The sequence below is a fragment of the Oryctolagus cuniculus genome, chromosome 5 (genome assembly GCF_964237555.1).
Source record: "Oryctolagus cuniculus chromosome 5, mOryCun1.1, whole genome shotgun sequence".
Lineage (NCBI taxonomy): Eukaryota > Metazoa > Chordata > Mammalia > Lagomorpha > Leporidae > Oryctolagus > Oryctolagus cuniculus.
Genome location: NC_091436.1, coordinates 60,168,653 through 60,190,547, shown reverse-complemented (window position 1 = coordinate 60,190,547; position 21,895 = coordinate 60,168,653). Strand labels below are relative to the sequence as shown.

Below are 21,895 nucleotides of genomic sequence, written 5' to 3'. Positions count from 1 at the left end.
TTTATTCCAGACTGAACTGAAATTGTTTAAAGTTATTCTACTTCCCAGTCTGTGCTCAATTTAAGGGCACAAACATTTTTAAGAGCCTACTTCAGGTTCTCATCTACTGGGCAGGACCTGTGTATGGCTTCTGTCTCTTTTACCCAAAAAGGCCCTTGAAAATGTTCTGCATTTGTGATGATGGGTACCTACACTGTGAATACTAAAAACCTTAAACTTGTTCTCTTTAAATGGGTGAATTAAATATAAACAAACCCGTTACCAAAATAATTTCTTCTAAGATGATTTTTCCTGAATACTCTCTAATATCAGTTTTCATTTTTTTAAATCTTTATTGATACAGCACTTACCTTCTAAATATATAACATTTTGGAGGGCCAGTCACATGGCACAGTAGTTAAGTCACCATTTGGGATACTCAAATCTCATCTGAGAGCACCTAGTTCTAGCTCTGGCTACTTCACTTCTGATCCAACTTCTTGCTTATGCACATCCTAGGCAGCAGCAGCTAATTACTTGCCACCCATGTGAAAGAGCCAAATTGAATTCCAGGCTCCTGGCTTCAGCTCAGCCAGCCCTCGTTGTTGTGAACATCTGGGGAGTGAACTAGCAGATGAAAGTTTTCTATCCATCTGCCTCTCTCTTTCAAATAAGATTAAATGAATAAAAATGTGAATCTATATTGTTTAAATAACTTACTGTAGAACACTCATTTCAAAGCTTTAATTTGAACTTAAAAATTAATCAGGGCCGGCACTCTGGTGTAGTGGGTAAAGCTGCTGCCTGCAGTGCCGGCATCCCACATCCCATATGGGCGCCGGATGAAGTACTAGCTGCTCCACTTCCGATCCAGCTGTCTGCTATGGCTTGGGAAAGCAGTAAAAGATATCCCATGCACCAGTGTGGGAAACCCAGAAGAAGCTCCTAGCTCCTGGTTTCAGTCGGTGCAGCTCCAGCCATTGCAGCCATCTGGGGAGTGAACTAGTAGATGGAAGACCTCTCTCTCTCTGCCTCTCCTCTCCCTCTGTGTAACTCTGACCTTTTTTTTTTTTTTTTTTTTTTTGGACAGGCAGAGTTAGACAGTGAGAGAGAGAGGGAGAGAGACAGAGTCAGAGAGAAAGGTCTTGCTTCCGTTGGTTCACCCCCCAAATGGTCACTATGGCCGGCGCACTGCGCCAATCTGAAGCCAGGAGCCAGGTGCATCCTCCTGGTCTCCCATGCGGGTGCAGGGCCCAAGCACTTGGGCCATCCTCCACTGCACTCCCGGGCCACAGCAGAGAGCTGGACTGGAAGAGGAGCAACCTGGACAGAATCCGGCGCCCCAACCAGGACTAGAACCTGGGGTGCCGGCATCGCATGCGGAGGATTAGCCAGGTGAGCCGCGGCACCGGCCCTGACTTTCAAATAAATAAATAAATCTTAAAAAAAAAAAAAGAAAAAAGAAAATTAACCTTACTTTTCCTTCTTGATTTTCGGAACTTGACAGCAGCCAGATTTATTAAATTCATTCCATAAAGATTGTAGTCAATGAAGAGCTGTAGGAGGTAGGGAATATGTGCTTCATGAGGCTGGTAAAATTTATTCATTATGGCTCCACTTTGCAAAAGTTCACATATCCTAAATTAGAAGAAAAAATTATAAATTTATACATATATAAATTATGTTCTATAAAATGTTAAGTGAAACAATCATGCAAAAATAGAATGAAAATCACATTAGTACACAGCCTTTTCATTTCAATTTTACTGGGAATTTATACTTTAAGTTTAAATCAAGCTTTAAAGTAAGCAATATGTTCTAAATGATACTTGATAAAGTTGACTTTACCTACTAAGTTGACTTAAATCAACTTAATACCAACTATACCGAAAAAAAACAAACTGTCAAAAAATTCTAACTATGAGGTTTCTCTTAAAATTACAGAAAAAAATTTTGAAGAGTACATAAAAATTCAAAAAATGAAAATATTATTCAAAATCTACCTCTCAGAGGTGTTACCATTTTGATACTTTTCTTCCCTTCAGATGGGGAATACAGACAATAGTCAGTTATAATTAATATAAGAAGTCCTGAGAAGGGGAAGCATATCAAACATCTAGAAGGTACACCAATCAGATATGGGTGCACATGTGTTTTCTGCAATGCCAAATTTTTGGAGGGAAGTCTCTCCAAGCAGGAGACTGACAAACTAATTCTTCTTCTCTGAATAACTTCTTCTCTGAAGAGAAGGAAGAATAGTTCATGTAAAATTGTACATGTAAAGGATCATGAGAAAACATGGCTTATAGAGGAACTGAATTCACTGAGTTAACACTACAGTCCAGTATCAGAGGCTGTGGTGAGAAGTGGGGCTAGAGAAGTAATGAGAAGTCAGATCATGTATGTAGAGCCTGTTAAGACTTGTTTTTTTCTTTTTTTTTTTTTTTATATTTATTTATTTATTTAAAAGTCAGAGTTACAGAGAGGGAGAGACAGAGAGTGAAATAGTAAGAAGACCTTCCATTTGAAGGTTCACTCCTCAAATGGCCTCAATGGCCAGCACTGGGACAGGAACTTCTTCCAGATCTCCCAAGTGAATGGCAGGGGCCCACTTGGGTTATTCCACTGCTTTTCCAAGGCCATTAGCAGGGAGTTGTATCAGAAGTAGAGCAGCTGGGACTTGAACCAGCACTCATGGGATGCTGGCATTGCAGGTGGAGACTTAACTTGCTAAGCCACAATGCTGGTCCCCTGCTAAGACATTTGAAGAGGTAATGGAATATGCCTGAGAAGTGAATATCATGGAAGTTAAGTGACCAGATGAGCACAAGACTAGACGTAGGGAGTATGGAAAAACTAATGACAACTGGAACAAAGCTCATGGAATACATTGATTCAGGAGACTATAATTAAGGGGTTATAAAATGATCAGGCCCTGATGACTGATTGGATATGAAAGGTGAGATATAATATAAATGGAGGATGATGTCTGGATTTCTTCCTCAAGTAACTGGTTAGGTGGTACTATATTTATTGAAATAGGAAAAACTGGCTGGCGCCGCGGCTCAATAGGCCAATCCTCTGCCTGCAGTGCCGGCACCCCGGGTTCTAGTCCTGGTCGGGGCACCAGATTCTGTTCCGGTTGCTCCTCTTCCACTCCAGCTCTCTGCTGTGGCCGGGAGTGCAGTAGAGGATGGCCCAAGTCCTTGGCCCTGTACCCGCATGGGAGACCAGGAGAAGCACCTGGCTCCTGGCTTCGAATCAGTGTGGTGTGCCGGCTGCAGCGGCCATTCAGGGGTGAACCAATGGAAAAGGAAGACCTCTCTGTCTGTCTCTCTCTCTCACTGTCCATTCTGTCTGTCAAAAAAAAAAAAAAAAAGGAAAAACTGAAGAAAAACAGTTTTGGGATTTTTTTTTTGGAGACAGACTAAGGATAAACCCAACTTCAGACATAACAGGAATTGAGGTTTAATGGGGTATTCAGTTAGACTTTAACTGAAGATAACAGTAAGAATAAATGTACTACCCCTGCACAAGTAGCCAACATTTGAATGCTATATACTGGACACTGTGCTAAATGCTTTAATAGATTAATCTCAGGTAATCCTCACAATAAGGCCATGATACTCTTATCTCTGTTTTACAAATAAACCGAGTCTTAAGAGAGATTTTAAGAGCTATCAACACCAGTGTAGTGGGTTAAGCCACCTGAGATGTGGCTGAGCCCCTGCTACCCACATAGAAGACCCAGATGAAACTTTTGGCTTGTGCCTGATCCAGCATTCACTGTTGCAGTCATCCGGGGAGTGAACCAGAGGATGAAAGGTCTCTCTCTGGCTCTCCCTTACTCTCTATAACTCTGACTTTCAAAATAAGTAAATCTTTGGAGAAAAAAAATAGTTGTCAAACCATAGAACAAAAAATGAAATAGCTAAAATTCTATCCAAATTTTCTTTGACTTGTAAGCCCTCACTTTTAAAACAGTGTGTTATTTTATTTACACTGATGTTCTGATATACTGAACAGGAGCTCTGGAGAGAAATTTAAGTCACTGATACACATTTGCTAGTCAAATACATCAAAGATGAACAAAATCAAAGTAAAACCATGGGAGCAGATAGGCTGTCAAGATAGGAAAAAGTACACAGAGAAAAGATGAATATCTAAGAACCAAAAGGAACAATCAGATGTTTAAAGAGGAACCAATCAAATGGCAGAAACATGAATAATCAGACAGACAGGCATAAGGAAAACTAGAGGAAGTTTACATCACAGAAGTCAACATTTGGGATTGTTTGAAGGTTTCACAGGCATTACCACGTGGTAATTTTGACCATACAAATTCTCTGAAAGGGTTTCAAGCTTTCAGAACTACTATTCTAGAATGATGGGTTCTATTTTTTTCTATAAGGGAGGAGCCAAGGCAGTAGTAGAACATAACATTTGAATAAAGAAGATGAAGCATGAGAAGGAGAAATCAACTAGATAAAAGTAAAGTAGGACAGGGAAGGGTCCAGGTGAAGTTGAAAACCATGAATTTACAGAGGCACCAATCTGTGAAAATTTTTTTTATACTCTAATAGTCAGAAACTAGGCCTTAACCAAGAGACACTAAATAATGGATTAATTCAGAATTCATTGTTTCCAGTGGGCAGATAAGTGAATTGAAAGATATAAAGATTAGAAGATGGAAAGGAAGGAGGAGTCTACAAAATGGGGCAGTAATATCAGGGCCAAGAGGTTTAAAGCCTACCTCAGGCAGAATGGCGTAACTTTCAAAAAGAAGACAGACATGAAGGATCTTTTGGGAGCCATAAAAAGGTTCTAAAACTGAAACACAGTGATAGGTGTGTAACTAAGTAAATTTACTAAACATCTTTCTGAATAATGCATTTTAAAAATGTGTGAATTTTGCGACATGAGAATTATACTTCAAAAATATGTTTAAGAATCTTGATGTGAATGGGATGGGAGAGGGAGCGGGAGATGGGAGGGTTGTGGGTGGAAGGGAAGTTATGAGGGGGAAAAAGCCACTGTAATCCAAAAGCTGTACTTTGGAAATTTATATTTATTAAATAAAAGTGGTTTTTTTTTTTTTTGTTTGTTTGTTTGTTTGTTTTTTTACAGGCAAAGTGGACAGTGAGAGAGAGAGAAAGGTCTTCCTTTGCCATTGGTTCACCCTCCAATGGCCGCCGCGGCTGGCGTGCTGCGGCCAGCGCACCACGCTGATCCGATGGCAGGAGCCAGGTGCTTCTCCTGGTCTCCCATGGGGTGCAGGGCCCAAGCACTTGGGCCATCCTCCACTGCACTTCCCTGGCCACAGCAGAGAGCTGGCCTGGAAGAGGGGCAACCGGGACAGAATCTGGCGCCCCGACCGGGATAGAACCTGGTGTGCCAGCGCCGCAAGGCGGAAGATTAGCCTAGTGAGCCACGGCACCAACCTATTAAATAAAAGTTTAAAAAAATTGATTAAACAAAGATAGAAGACTAGTTAGAATCCAAAATTTGCATTTAAAATCTTCGATGTTGGACAAGTATTAGGGTGCAGTCAAGAGAGAGCAGGTAATTTAAAAAGACAAAGTGGGGGCCAGCACCATGGCGCAGTAGGTTAATCCTCTGCCTGCAGCACTGGCATCCCATATGGGCACCGGTTCTAGCCCTGGCTGCTCCTCTACCAGTCCAGCTCTCTGTCATGGCCTGGGAAAGCAGAGGAGGGTCTCTGGGCCCCTGCACCCACGGTGGGGCCCAGAAGAAGCTCCTGGCTCCTGACTTCAGATTGACACAGCTCCGGCCATTGCACCCATTTGGGGAGTGAACCAACAGTGGGAAAACCTTTCTCTGTCTCTCTCGCTCTCTTTGTCTGTAACTTTACCTCTCAAATAAATAAAATCTTAAAAAAAAAAAAAAAAAAAGAAGACGACGAAGTAAAGATGACAGGAAAAGAGCAAGTACCTTCAGCAAGCTGTATGTGTAGTTTCCATATCTATGGGCTGCATATTATGGATTCCGCATCTTAGAAACAACCAACCTCTCAAAGAAAATATTTTGGGAAAAAACTGCATCTTACAAACTTTCCTTGTCATTACTTCCTAAACAAATACAGTATAACAACTATGTAGAACTTATAGGGGCCAATATTGTGGCACAGCAGGTTAAGTTGTGCATTTCCAATGCAGCTCCCTGCTAATGTGCCTGGGGAAGCAGCAGAAGATAGCCCAAGTACTTGGGCCCCTGAGGCCAACATGGGAGACCTGGATGGAGTTCCAGGCTCCTGGCTTCAGCCTGTTGCAGCCCCAGCCCAAGCTCCATCTGTGGCCATCTGGGGAGTGAACCAATGAATGGAAAATCTCTCCCTCATACTCACTCTCCCTATCTATAATCGTGACTTTCAAATAAACAGATAAATCTTTTAGAAAAAAAGAATTTACAGTATATTAAATGTAACTGATGTAATTATATTATATTAAATGTATTAGAAATGATAAGTAATCTAGAGAAGATTTAAAGTATATGGGAAAATATGCAAATTCTATGCCAACTCCAGAGCTTGGAGTTCCTGCCAAAAGACAACTTATGGAAGAATCAAGAAGCTAGTCTTCAAATAATACACATAGTGTCCATTCATTCATTTATTCATTCAATAAATAGTTACTAACTACTATGAGCCAGGCACTAGGTCAAGCACTGGGAATTCAGCATTAGTAGACAAAACTCTTTGCTTTTGGGGAGTGACATTCTAGTATGATACCAATTCTATATGGAATTTTAAAAATATATGCATGTATGAAAAACAGAAGCATGCATGCTTGTCTCTAGGGGAAACTATTAAGAATACAGGTAAGAGTCAGAAGTTATACTTCAACATTTTACATGCATACTATAGCCAACACTTCCAACCTGCCAAGTGCTGTTCTGCATGATTTATAAACATTGATACCTTTAATCATCAGAATAATGTGTACTAACATCTACCCAAATTAAAGATGAGAAGAGTAAGGATTTTTACTTGTATAGTCAGTAAGCAGCAGAGTCAGGTTTTGAATGCAGGTAGTCTGGTTTCAAGAGTTTTGGCTGTTAACTACCACACTAGGTTTAGTTAAATATTATAATGCCAAAGATGAAATGTATAATGTTCTAATAAAAACCATAACAAAAAGTAAAAGGTATTTTGTTTCTTAAGAATCGTATTTTTTCTTTATAGCATATATCACATAGTTTAGTTATGGTTAGATAACTTGCTTACTCTCTCTCCTGCTTACTCCCTGGACATAGGAACCATGAAAACTGTGCTCATCAATTTTATCCAGCAACTCTACAGTGCATCAAATAATGTAGGTACTTTATAAATGATTAGTAAAAAAGAATAAATTAATTGATTAATAAATCAAAATTTCAGATAGGCACTGTGATAAGAAGACTGATTTAAAGCAAGCTTGTTGGGTATAGTTTATATAAACATTTGATTGCTACAGCTACAAGGAAGAAAAATGGATTAAATTTATACTTTTAAGTAGAATTACAGTTTACAGGTTATTTATAAAAGAACTGAGCAACTTTTATTCATGGTTTCCACTCTAGTACAACCTATAGATGAGAAAGGAAAAAATGACTTAGTTTCTTACCAGTGAGTGTGTGAAAGAGGGTAAAAATACAAAGGGGATGCTCTTTTATACTCCAAGGATATGAGAAACTGAGTAGAGGGGAAATATCACTGTGACTATTCTGAAAAATTATTTTTGTACCCTATAACAGAAGCTACTTTGGGTTAGGTCAGGGTGACATACAAGAAAATTAGTTTTCACTGGTGATTTGGAGAAAGAAATAACCACTGGGATCAGGGCTATGATTTGGTGAAGTGTACAACTGGGCTAATCCAGAGTAAACCTCATGTCCTTGGAGGCTGTACTTCTCACAATGCCTTAACTTAATTTGGGGAAACATCATATTTGTATCTTATCAAAAGGTTAGCTTTTAGAATCTAGTATCTACTGACAGAGAGGCCCTTCTGTAAAAACAATACTCAGTACTCCTCCAAAGCGACTTTTTTCCTAGCTAGTCACCATATAACAGCTGAAAACCCTTTCAAGACTGAAATTTCCTATATAAGAGGGAGTGTGTGAGTGTGTGTGTGTGTGTGTGTGTGTGTGTGCGTGCACCCTTCCTGCCCTCAGTTACTTGGACTCCAGAATGATAAGAGAAAATAGGCTAGAAACAGAGAGACTGAGAGGCAAGAGGCAAACGTCAAAAACAAAAACCAAAACTCCAGGATACAAATTTTCACTAAAATTCAGAATGGCATAAACAAGATTCTGAGAAGTCCTTTCCCTCTGGCCTCACTCTCATACATTTCACCTTGCTTTGAAACTGAAGAGCTAGTTTCTCTTAGCATTGATTAAACATCTGGTCTGGCCAGCAGGGTATCAGTATTATAACAGGTAGCTATCATCTCTCCTTACCTATTTCTATAAACTCTAAATCTAAAGAAAGAAAGAGTCGGAGGCTGTAAATCAAGGTCCCTCCACCCTAAAAATATCCTTCCTAGAGTCTAACCCAGGTGTGAAGAAACTTTTTGCTGCCAACGACCATCTGGATATTTATAACATTTGTAGGCCATACAAAATTATCAACTTAAAAATTAGCCTGCTATAGATTTACTAAATTTCAAGTCCTGCAGTTGCCTTGGCAAGGACAGACCAAAGGATTCTCACCCCCAGCATGAGTCTCTGTTTATATACTTGTATGTACATTTTATGATCTTTTTCTTTAATAATGTTACAAATTATAGGCATATCTTATAGATTTTTCTTTTTATTATTAAAATGCCTAGGTAATAGTCATTTATATTTTGATTTATTTTTGTACCTTTTCACCATTGCAGGATTGTAAAGATAGATCTTCATAAAGTGTCTTTCCTTCTCATGATAACCATAAAAAGGCCTGAAACATAAGAAAAAAATATTTCAAATTATTTTCATCATTCAGAGATGAAATAATGTTACTTACTGCCCTAATTAGGTTGAGTAGGCCTAATCCAGTCTTCTTCACATTTAATATTATCAATAAAATAAACTATTTTTAAAGACCAGAATCTTTCAGTTAAACCTACCAGAGGTGAACATAAGAAATACTAAACACAAAGTTTTACAATGCCACTTTGAAGAAACTAGGAACAAAAAGGAGTAGTAAACTATTTCTTCCTTAATCTCAATCATCATGATACTATTAAAAAGTGGTTCTTTTCTTTCTACTTCTGATCATGCACAAGACAAACAGACTTTTCAGGTACTGTCTCCCATTTCCTATTTTTTTCTATCAAAAACTAAAGCTCTTCATCAACAAAGTCTTTTAATTAAAGAGCACTTATATTACTTTCCTTATTCAGCTGTTTATTAATTTTTCAATTTTACTACACAGAGAAAATCTACATATTATAGACATCCATAAGCAAAAGACTACATGACAAGGGGGCCAAGCAATGTGGCACAGTGGGTTAACGCCCTGGCCTGAAGCGCCAGCATCCCATGAGACCCGGCTGCTCCACTTATGATCCAGCTCTCTGCTATGGCCTGGGAAAGCAGTAGAACATGGCCCAAGGCCTTGGGTCCTGCACCCACGTGGGAGACCCAGATGAGGTTCCTGGCTTCAGATTGATGCAGCTCCAGTCATTGCGGGCACTTGGGGAGTGAACCATCGGATGGAAGACACCTCTCTCTCTCTCTCACTCTGCCTCTCCTCTCTCTCTGTAACTCTAAATTTCAAATAAATAAATAAATCTTAAAAAAAAAAAAAAGGGGCCGGAGCCATGACACAGCAGGTTAACCCTCCGCCTGCAGTGCCGGCATCCTTTATGGGTGCCAGTTCGAGTCCTGGCTGCTCCTCTTCTCATCCAATCTCTGCTATGGCCTGGGAAAGCAACAGAAGATGGCTTAAGTCCTTGGGCCCCTGCACCTACATGGGAGACCTGGAAGAAGCTCCTGGCTCCTGGCTTTGGATTGGCGTAGCTCCGTCCACTGCGGCCATTTGGGGAGTGAACCAATGGAAGACCTTTCTCTCTGCCTCTCCCTCTCTCTATCTATAATTCTACCTCTCAAATAAATAAATAAAATCTTAAAAAAAAATAGACTACCTGAGAGGGAGAGAAATCTCAATACATGATGAAGTAAGATGGGCTCTCATAATAATATATGAACAGTTATGAATTCCTGTGAACAGGAATATATGAACAGTTATGAATTTGCAAGTAAATCAATCCTTGTATCTGCACAAAGTTGGCCTATAAATGAACAATTAAATCTGTAAGCGGATATACTAAACCACACTTTAAAAAAAATATTTATTTGAAAGGCAGAGTGACAGAGAGGGAGAAACACAAAGAGATCTTCCATGCACTGGTTCACTACCCAAATGACCAGAGAAGCATGGGTAAAAATAAATGGGAAAAAAGTAAATTTGCATTTTTGTGGTTTACGTTATCTTTGCTTTTGATTTTATTAATCCACAGTGGTATTAACTATTAAGCCTCTAAAATCTCTGTAAATCTGAGATTTAGTTTTCATATTTGCATTGCTCTAAAATATAGTCCAACACAACTGCTGTTATTTAATGGGTATGAACTTTTACCTCAATAACTCATTCAACCAAATATTTAATGAGCCATATATATTTATTAAGATGCCTGTGATAGTTAATATTAGGTGTCAACTTGAGTGGTTTAAGAAAAACCTAGAGAACTGATAAAGCATTACTTCTAGGCGTATCTGTAAGGGTGTTTCCAGAAGAGACTGGCATGTGAGTTGGTGGACTGGGTGGGGGAAGAACTGCTTTCCATGTGGATGGGCATCTAGTCAGCTATGGTCTAAATAGAAGGATAATGGCAGAGAAAAGGTACTTTCCTTTTTCTTTCTCTCCTGCAGCTGGAACATTCTTCTCCTTTAGATATCAGGGAGGGCTCTGGGCTCTACAGCCTCTGGACTATAAGACTTAAACCAGCAGCCTCCCAGGTTGTCAGGCCCCTGGACTGAGAGCTGTATCACCAGCTTTCCTGATTCTGGGCTACAACACTAGTGTTCGAGGGCCTCCGCCTTGTAGATGGCCTGTTGTAGGATTTCTCACTCTCCACATTTGTGTAAGCCAGTTCCCCTAATGAATTCCCTTTCATATATCTATATCCTTATTGGTTCTATCTCTCTGGGGAACCCTGACTAATATAGTACCTACTACTACACAAGATGCTAGGAATACAAAAATGAGTGAGGCAAATATCTTTTTTCCTCATGGAACTTATAGGCTAGTGGTAGAAACATAAACATTAAGTGAATAGAAACTAAAATAACTGCAAACTGTATTAAGTGCTAAAGGAAACAAAGAAGGTGCTGAGATGCAGAATAATAAAAATACCCTAGTTTAAGAAAGGGAATCCAAGAAAACTACCCTGGAGAAGTCAAGGATTTAAAGGACTGGAGAACGACGAGACACTCAAGAAAAAGAAACTCCATGTACAAAGAACTTAGGTGAGAAGGAGCTTGGCCTATCAGAGGAACTAAAAGAGACCAGCATTTCTAAATGGAGCATAGTAAATTGTTTACTTTGTAGGCAGCAATCAGTTAGGCTGTGGTGAGAAATTTATTCTATGAACCATATGAAGCCACTAAAGAATTTTAAATTACTTTACTGATTTAAGGTTTTTACTTGGATTTCGTAAAGATATTAAAAAATAAACCTCAGAATGTTTCAGTATGAGTTCCAGTCTGCTCCACCTGCTCCTATTCCATTAGCAATACAGTGTCCAAATTTTGCAGTCATGCTTTGACTTTTCTCTCACAAACTTCAGATAGCAAAACTTGTTGATTCAGCTCTTAGATGAAGAAAAGCTAAGGCTGGCGCCGCGGCTCAATAGGCTAATCCTCCACCTGTGGCACCGGCACACCAGGTTCTAGTTCTGGTTGGGGCGCCGGATTCTGTCCCGGTTGCCCCTCTTCCAGGCCAGCTCTCTGCTGTGGCCAGGGAGTGCAGTGGAGGATGGCCCAAGTCCTTGGGCCCTGCACCCGCATGGGAGACCAGGAGAAGCACCTGGCTCCTGCCTTCGGATTAGCGCAGTGCGCCGGCCGCGGTGGCCATTGGAGGGTGAACCAACGGTAAAGGAAGACCTTTCTCTGCCTCTCTCTCATTGTCCACTCTGCCTGTCAAAACAAAACAAAACAAAACAAAACAAAACAAAACTGAACACCTATTACATTGCTACTAATTTGAAGCCACCCTATTCTTTACCCAGATTAACGAAAATGAAACAGAGTCCTAATACTCTCTCTGCTTCTAGCCTTCTGCCCTACAATCTATTCTAGCACAGTTTCTAATCTTTCCAAGTTCAAGTTCGACCTTGGCTGCCCACAGTCATCATCTCAGAGAAAAACTCAAAAACTCTGTTCTGAGTAGAACAGCCTACTGCAGTCATTCTCAAACATCAGCATGCATCAGAATTATCAGAAAGCCTTATTAAAACACAAGCTGCTAGGTCCCCTCACAAGAGTCTCTGATTCAGTAGGTCTGGGGTGAGAATAAAGAATGTATTTCTCCTAAGTGTCTAGGTGTATTATAACCTAATTTTTATCCTACTCTCCCTTATATCTCTGCATTCCAGGTCCCTGAATATATAAAAGCTAAGTGTGCATGAAATCTATTAGGAGAAACATCTGTGAGAGGAAATAAAAGATGGGGCCAGAAAGGGTTGGTACAATTACCAGACCTATATACTGTTCTGATCCCAAGTGAAGGAAACAAGGATAGAAGGAAGATCCGTGAAGTGTTTTCTATTGCAGTATGACCCAAGGCTGTTGGGAAGTCCTCAAGAATCTCCCATGAACAAAATCACTTTAATATCCTTGCCATGTTCAGTTGCTGGCTTATGGTAGCCCTATGTTGTGATGCACTGGATTTCAGCATGCAGCAGCTGGGGCCACTGTTGAATCACGCTCCCTGTATCTGCAGATCTAAGAGGTATATTATCATGGCTGTCAAACCAGAGAAAGCTAATGTTGGTGATACTGAAAACCCAGGTATGGAAGCCATACTTTGAGATTCAAAGGCCTACATGATCACCATCCTCTTACAGCTCTCTAACCTAATTTTTATCCTACTTTCCCTTAACTTTCTGCATTCCAGCCATGTGGTCTCCAGCTGTTCCTACTCCCTTTACCACCTCTTTGCTCAAATATCAATGACCCTTATCAATGAGATCCTTCCCTTATTAGACTACTGGGGATAGTCCACTTTCCTATCGCAAATGACAGCTCCTTCTGATCCTGCTTTACATCTTTTCTTCTATAGCATAATTATTGTGTACCAAACAAGTTCATATTGTGTATTGATTACTTTTTGTTTTCCATTATTGAATGCAACTTCCATACCAGCAATGATCTTTGTTTTGTTCATATATTTCCCATGTCTAGAACAGTGCCTGGCACATAAAAGGTACTCAATAAAAATCTGCTCAATGAATTACATGAATCTCTATAGCTACAAGAAATGGAAAAGGTTAAAACAAAAACCACTATTAACCATTCAACTTTCATTGCAGTAAAAACTTACTTTTAAAGCTACAGTAAGAAATCACCATTGTCTTAGACCAGAAATAAAAAATAGAGTATATTTCTATCTGTTTTCCCCTAATAAGAACAGCAATAGGAATACAGATAAACAGAAATTTAAAGAGACATAATCACATACTTACATTCCTGATACTAATGATACTTTGAACACATGCTGAGCAGTAGAAGATGGATTGCCTAAAGCCACATTAAGTGCTCTGTCGATACTGAATGCCATCTGAGAAAGATAGCTTTCTGGCTGCTGTCCATAACCATCGTATGGCACATAGAGGTAAGGAAAGATGCCATGTAGGTGAAGACATGTCTTCTGACCTAAAATGTAACACATTACAAAGTTCAGTCTTGAGACACATTTTAACAACACAAAAATCAGAATACAAGGCATTTAAGTATTCTAATGGCAGCACAGTATATTTGAGTAGAAAAATATCGGCCCATGGTTCTAGTTATAGTTTAGTCACCTATGCTAACCACATTTTACAAGATAACATTTGGAAGCATTTTGTACACATAACACTCTAGTATGATTTAAATACTATAGTACTTTTGGTGAAAATATATTTGACTATTTTATCCTCACAATCCAACTAGTTTTATATACTTCATTGAATCACCCTATAATATCACTTAGGACAGTGTTATGAAGGTTACAAAAATTCACTGAAAGTTAAGTAAATAAATCGGTAAAAACCTGACTTGGCATTACGGTTTACAACCCCAAGTTTTCTCTTTCCCCAGGACAGAGATAGCTCAGGCAGAAAGGAATGGGTAAAAGCAGTTCCTGTGTGTAGGATTTTGCTATTGAGAATAAGAGGGAAGATGCAAATAAAATTTTTCCATTAGTAAAGAAAAGCACTTAAATCCAAAGCAAAATAAAATTCCTATAGATCAGTTGTCTGTAATAGACTTCTGGATATCTGCATTTTGTACTTAGTGGAACGGGACATGGGGAGACACAATGAGAGGGAGAAAAAATAAGCACATACACTTCTCAGATTAAGTCAATATATATATCAATCAGTCAAGGGCAAGAAGGAAGGGTAAATGGTGCTGACTTGGCAACAATCCACACAGCCATCATAAAGAAAGTAGTATGAGTGAGAACCTACAAAAGAAGTACCACAACAAACAGTAATTTATCCACCACAAAGATAAGTAACAACAGCAACAAAAAGTAGATGCACCATTACTACCATGAATCTGGCAGGAATGTACCGAAATGGTTCTCATCCTCAGGGCATTATCCCTGGTTTCCCCTGGGTACCCGCCATTTGTCTAATTCAAACAGAGAGGAGAACAGCAGTGATGGAAGAACACATTCATTTTTTGCAGGCTCTCATTCACTATCACTGAACTACTCCTGCCAGCACAGCCTTCTGGCTTCTTCCTATCTCTCATTCCTCCTCACTGTGCCTCAGTGAGTCCTTTATTTTGATCAGAAAGTAGCTTTTTTTTTTTGGCTACTATTTCACATTTATGAATTACCTCTATAAAATTACATAGAATTACTTCATAAAATTACTTATATACTTGTGTTACTTATATAAAGTGATACAGAATTGCTTATATAAATATATACAAAGTTTTACATTGTTAATATCTTATACATTTTATAATATTAGCTTTTTTATGATGCAGTTTATAACAGAATTAAATAAATCTGGAATAGTTATTATATAAGGTATAGCAAAATTGGAAAGATCAGTCACATAATAAAGACTTATAACCTCCGGGCTACAATATTCTAATGTGAACTATCAACTAGCACATCTTTGAAGATTTACAAATTGTGTTGCTTTTATACCACTATTAGTTTCTATTTTTAATAGCAATTATGCTACTTAATTTCAAAGGAATGAAATAAATTTCTATTAAAAGCAAATTTTGATTTCTAGATACAATATGGTATTATTTCCTACATACTGCATTCTTCAAATAGAGGAAATTCAAATTCTAATTAAGAAAGTGTCCTAAGAAAGTATATTTAATCAATTTACTAATGATTTACTTAAATATTTTTTAAGCATCTCATGAAGAGAGACTGTAAACATTCCTCTTCTGGATATATACCACAATTAAATTAAGTGAAGAAAGTGAGGAGCTAGAAGTATTCCTTCTTAAGGTAACAAATTCAAGGCCAAATTCTGATTACAGAATTAATAATGTGAAGACATTTTTCAAGCGATATTGTAAGTTTTAGGGTATTAGGTTTATGGTCAACATATATTATTAACAGAATTTTAGGTAAATTTTACAAGAAACCATTATAAATTTGATTTCTGTTAGTAGTTTCCTTAGGAGACAGAGTGCTCCCAAAGTTTCTTTAAAGAAATAACTTTACATTCATTTTTCACATCTCCTGTGAAGGAGGAGCCAAAGAAACTATCTTCCTATTTATTTTTATAGACTTTGGTATTACAACAATTTTGCAGTGTATGATGTAGGAAAAAGGGAGAAATGATTTATTCAACAGTCACAGGGCTAAGAGCTTTACATCTATTTATTTCTAAAACTTATAACAAACTTTCAAGTATCACACAGGTTAACCTTCCTAAAGTCACAGAGTTGTTACACAATTGAATCAGGATTTGAAAGCAATCAATGAGATCCCAAACCAAGGCTCCTTCCATCTAACTATGCTGGTTCAAATTTTTAAAAAGTTAATACTGGCAGGGCCAATGTTGTGGCATAGTGGGAAAAGCCACCACCTACTACACCAGCATCCCATATGGGCACTGGTTAGAGTCCCAGCTGCTCCATTTACAATACAGTTCCCTGGTAATGCGCCTGGGAAAGCAGCTGAAGATGGCCCAAGTGCTTGGGCCCTCTCACCCACATGGGAGACCCAAATGAAGCTCCTGATTCCTGGCTTCCATTTGGCTCAGCTCTGGCCAATGTGGCCATCTGGGGAGCAAATCAGCAGATGGAAGATCTCTCTTTCTCTCTACCTCTCTCTTTTTCCCTTTCTCTGTAATGCCTTTCAAATAAATCTTTTTTAAAAAATTAGTTAATATTGACTTACTTAACCCTTAGTTCCTCAGTTCTTATTCTGTGCAAGGGCAATTCAAAAAGCTCCTGGATAAAAGTGGTTAAAGTGGCCGGTGCCGCGGCTCACTAGGCTAATCCTCCGCCTAGCGGCGCCGGCACACCGGGTTCTAGTCCCGGTCGGGGTGCCGGATTCTGTTCCGGTTGCCCCTCTTCCAGGCCAGCTCTCTGCTGTGGCCAGGGAGTGTAGTGGAGGATGAACCAGGTGCTTGGGCCCTGCACCCCATGGGAGACCAGGAAAAGCACCTGGCTCCTGCCTCCTGCCATCGGATCAGCGCGGTGCGCCGGCCGCAGCGCGCCGGCCACAGCGCGCCAGCCGCGGCGGCCATTGGAGGGTGAACCAACGGCAAAGGAAAACCTTTCTCTCTGTCTCTCTCTCTCACTGTCCACTCTGCCTGTCAATAAATAAATAAATAAATAAATAAAAGTGGTTAAAGTGCCAGCGCCGTGGCTCACTAGGCTAATCCTCCGCCTTGCGGCGCCGGCACACCGGGTTCTAGTCACGGTCGGGGCGCCAGATTCTGTCCCGGTTGCCCCTCTTCCAGGCCAACTCTCTGCTGTGGCCAGGGAGTGCAGTGGAGGATGGCCCAAGTACTTGGGCCCTGCACCCCATGGGAGACCTCCTGCCATCAGATCAGCGCGGTGCGCCGGCCGCAGCGCACCGGCTGCGGCAGCCATTGGAGGGTGCACCAACGGCAGAGGAAAACCTTTCTCTCTGTCTCTCTCTCACTGTCCACTCTGCCTGTCAAAAAAAAAAAAAAAAAAAGTGGTTAAAGAAATGGGTTTAGGTGCCAGCGCTGTGGCTTAGCGGGTAAAGCCGTCGCCTGCAGTGCCGTCATCCCATATAAGTGCTGGGTCAATTCCGGGTTGCTCCACTTCTGATCCAGCTCTCCGCTATGGCCTGGGAAAGCAGTAGAACATGGCCCAAGGCCTTGGGCCCCTGCACACACAAGGGAGACCTGGATGAAGCTCCTGGCTTCGGATCAGTGCAGCTCCAGCCATTGCAGCCAACTGGGGAGTGAACCAGCGGATGGAAGACCTCTGTCTCTTTCTCTGCCTCTCCTTCTCTAACTCTTTCAAATAAATAAATTTTTTAAAAAAGGAATGGGTTTATTTTGGTTTTTCATAACACATATACAATGCTTATTACAAAAAAAGTCATGTGGAGATGGTGCTGTGGCACAGCAGGTCAACGCCCTGGCCTGAAGTGCCAGCATCCCATATGGGCGCCATTTCTAGTCCCGGCTGTTCCTCTTCTAATCCAGCTCTCTGCAATGGCCTGGGAAAGCAGTAGAAGATGGCCCAAGTCCTTAGCTCCCTACACCCCTGTGGGAGACCGGAGGAAGCTCCTGGCTCCTGGCTTTGGATCGGCGCAGCTCCGGCCGTTGTGGCCATTTGGGGAGTGAATTAGCAGATGAAGACCTCTCTCTCTCTCTCTCTCTCTCTCTCTCTTCCTCCCTCCCTCCCTCTCCTCTCCTCTCTCTGTGTAACTCTGATTCTCAAGTGAAAAATACATAAACCTTTAAAAAAAAAAAAAGCCATGTATAGACTTCAAAACTGGTTTTGCACCTGAATAAATCAGTATTTTTGATTCTACTTCTTCACAAACTTTTTGAAGTATTATATTGTATTTTGAAGTATTATATTTTTGTATTGTAATTGTTTCCTTAGTTGATTCTCCCATTTGACAGCATACTCTTTGGGATCTGATACTGCATTCCAATGAACACAATATCCCCAGACTCAGCACAAAACACCTAGTGTGTATTTAATGAATATTTACTAAATGAGTGAAATGCTCAACAAAACAGAATTAAGGAGAAAGGAATGGTGTGAATGCTTATAGATATCTGAAAAAAAAAAAAACATTAAAAGAGAGGGACTCTGATGCAATTATCAGAAGAGCCATCAGGTTTACACGAGAAAATAGGGATATGGGGCTCAGAAGAACCTCCAGCTTATTGCATTTTCCTACCTGAATGCCCTGAGTCTCATTCAAAGCTGTAGTCTCTATATCTCACACACACACACACACACCCTCTCTCTGGTTCTCTTACAACTAGGGATAGCTCAGTGCTCCACTCCTACCTCCTCCAGACCAGCATCCAGAAGAACAACAAACACCCAAAGAAAGGAAAATGAGGAGGGATAGATAAAATAAGAAAGTCAAAAGTTAACTAAGGAAAGAGAAACATAAAAATGAATCTGAGAATCAATTTCTTGTTGCCAACAGTATATGTTTTATTGCTGTACAATTTGTAGTTCAAAAACAGCATTGCTTTATCTCGACAAGAAAGGGGCAGCTCTACCCAATACAAATGCACGCAGCCACATAGCTGTAAAGTCCCTTATAGATAAAATAGCTATTCCAACATCTTGAGTTAGGATTAGGTTCATGTACTAAAAGATGTCCTAAAATTAGTGTCTCTCACATTAAAATTAGTATCTTTTCTCTTACAAGAGAAATCCATTGATAAATGGCTAGTATTAAAAACCCAGCCTTTTTCAACATCTTATTAAAGGCCTTGTGACTTCAGAGGTTTTCCCTTATGCACCAAAGGAGTTCCACATACAGGAAGGACTCTTTTAAGGTTTTATGAAATTAGTGGAAGTTATGGTACTTTGAAACCTTTTAAATAATTCCAGATTCTTAAAGGATTTAGAATACTGACTACTTCTAGGTAACATATGGACTGATCTAAGAAAAGAAAATAACCATATTCTCTCCTCTCCTCCCCCACTTCATTAAGATATAATGAACAAAAATTCTGTATATTTAAAGTGTACATTAAACATGTTTTCATATATATTTTCAAAAGAGCTTCATAGAAAACATATATCATCTTCTAATTCCATTTTTATATAAACTTTTTAAAGCCACACAAACATTATGAAATGATTAAAGCATATCCATCATCACACATGCTTTTTTTGTGGTGAGAACACTTAAGATCCAATCTCTTAGAAATGTTCAAGTGAACACTTTTAATAATCATAGTCGCCAAACAGTAAATAGATCTCCAGAACTTCGTCATCCAAATGAAACTTTCTACCCTTTCACCAACATCTCCCATCCTCCCCTTTTCCTACATAAACCAAATTTAGGCAACAAGGCCGCTAAGAACAAATACAGTCTTTGGGAGAATAAATCTATATATAGAGGCTTAAACATTTTTTTGAGTTTGAATTTTCCAATTTTACTGGTGTTGCCTAATTTAGAAGCTGCAACAGTTATATCATGAAATCAGCAGCAAAACTTTATCATACAGTGTGACTGCTGGATTTTGGAGACATCATAATAAAGCTTTTGAGCAGGTGACTACTTCCCCACTTTGTGTAACTAAGTCTTTTTTTTTTTTTTTTTTTTTTTTTTTGACAGACAGAGTTAGACAGTGAGAGAGAGAGACAGAGAGAAAGGTCTTCCTTCCGTTGGTTCACCCCCCCAAATGGCTGCTATGGCCGGAACTACGCCGATCCGAAGCCAGGAGCCAGGTGCTTCTTCCTGGTCTCCCATGAGGGTGCAGGGGCCCAAGCACTTGGGCCATCCTCTACTGCCTTCCAGGGCCACAGCAGAGAGCTGGCCTGGAAGAGGAGCAACCAGGACTAGAATCGGCATCCATATGGGGTGCCGGTGCCACAGGCAGAGGATTAACCAAGTGAGCCACGGAGCCGGCCCTGTAACTAAGTCTTGTACAACTAAGGCAGGTGCCTCTTTTATACTGAATATGTGAGTATTCTGTATCTGATCTTTCATAGAACCCAGAATTATACTATACATTAAATATTTCTTATGTCCAACAATTTGTTTTGCTTTTTAACAGTTTAGATTTGGTCTCTCAATGGGATATCTAAAATTTTTGTTATTCTGTCTGTAGCAAAATTATCAGTATTTTTTTAAGATCCATTTTCAACACACTAAACATACTATTCCTTTCTTCAGGGAACTACAAACCTTTTCTATAAAATGGCAGACAGTAAGTATTTTAGGCTCTACAGGCCGTAATTTCTGATATTAACTACATAACTCTGTCATTGTAGCCTGAAAGCAGTCCTAGACAGCTGAAGTGAATGGGCATGGCTGTTTTAATAAAGTTTCATTTACAAAAAGGTGACAGGAGGTATTTGCTCCATGGAGTTTGCTCTAATACCTGCTCTAATTGATTAGTCTTTTCTACCATTATATGGGAAGAGAAGTTTAATGTCTTCTTTTAATATAATATGATTGGTAACCACAATCCAAATCACGCCTAAGAGTATTTGAGAAGAATGAATGAGAAATATTTATTTTGTAATTTGTAAAAAATCCTATCTCCCAAATCTCAAACCCAATGTACAGGAAGTTTTAAACAAACCTCTACAGAGTTATAAAATAGAAAAACTCAGTATGTGAGCAGGGAAATTTGTATTTATGGAATTTTTTCTTCTTCCTGGAATATCTGAAGTTTTACATCATATCATTTATTCAATCTATTTTCCTCTATTCTTCTCGGCTTCTTTCTAAAGTTTCATTCCATCTTCTTCCCCCATCCACACAAAATTAACTACAAAACATTTCTCAGTCACAGTCAGAAAAAGATTGTTGGGGCCGGCACTGTGGCATCAGGTAAAGCCGCTGCCTGCAGTGTCGGCATCCCATATGAGCACCGGTTCGAGTCCCGGCTGCTCCACTTCTGATCTAGCTCTCTGCTATAGCCTGGGAAAGCAGTAGAAGATGGTCCAAGTCCTTGGGCCCCTGTACCTGCGTGGGAAACCCGAAAGAAGCTCCTGGCTCCTGGCTTTTTATCAATGCAGCTCCAGCCACTGCAGCCAATTGGGGAGTGAACCCAAGGATGGAAGACCTCCCTCCCTCCCTATCTCCCCCCCTCCTCGTGTAATCTTTCAAATAAATAAATCTTTTTTTTAATATTTATTTTTTATTTATTTATTTGAAAGAGTTACAGAGAGAGGTAGAAACAGAGAAAGAGGTCTTCCATCCACTGGTTCATTCCCCAGATGGCCACAATGACCAGAGCTGTGCCGATCTGAAGCCAGAAGCCAGGAACCTCTTCTGGGTCTCCCACATGGGTGCAGCAGGTGCCCAAGGACCTGGGCCATCTTCCACTGCTTTCCAGGGCCATAACAGAGAGCTGGATTGGAAGAGGAGCATACGGGACTAGAACCGGCACCCATATGGGATGCTGGTACCTCAGGCCAGGGCTTTAACCCACTGCATCATGGTACCAGCCCCCTAAATAAATAAATCTTAAAAAAATGTTAAATGACCTATT

General features: G+C 39.9%; 1 protein-coding gene across 8 annotated transcripts in view; it reads right to left on the bottom strand.

The window, feature by feature from the left end:
- REV3L (REV3 like, DNA directed polymerase zeta catalytic subunit) overlaps positions 1-21,895 on the bottom strand; it is a 190,476-nt gene that overhangs the window by 117,168 nt on the left and 51,413 nt on the right. For all 8 annotated transcript variants that reach the window (XR_011388583.1, XR_011388582.1, XR_007923204.2 and 5 more), the window contains 3 exons: positions 13,706-13,895; positions 8,842-8,916; positions 1,457-1,617 (listed from right to left, as the gene is read on the bottom strand). Coding sequence is in view for 5 of the 8 variants with exons in the window: in XM_051855405.2 (XP_051711365.1) it covers positions 1,457-1,617; positions 8,842-8,916; positions 13,706-13,895 (426 nt within the window). In the remaining 3 variants the exon portion in view is untranslated. The remainder of the gene's footprint in view (positions 1-1,456; positions 1,618-8,841; positions 8,917-13,705; positions 13,896-21,895) is intronic.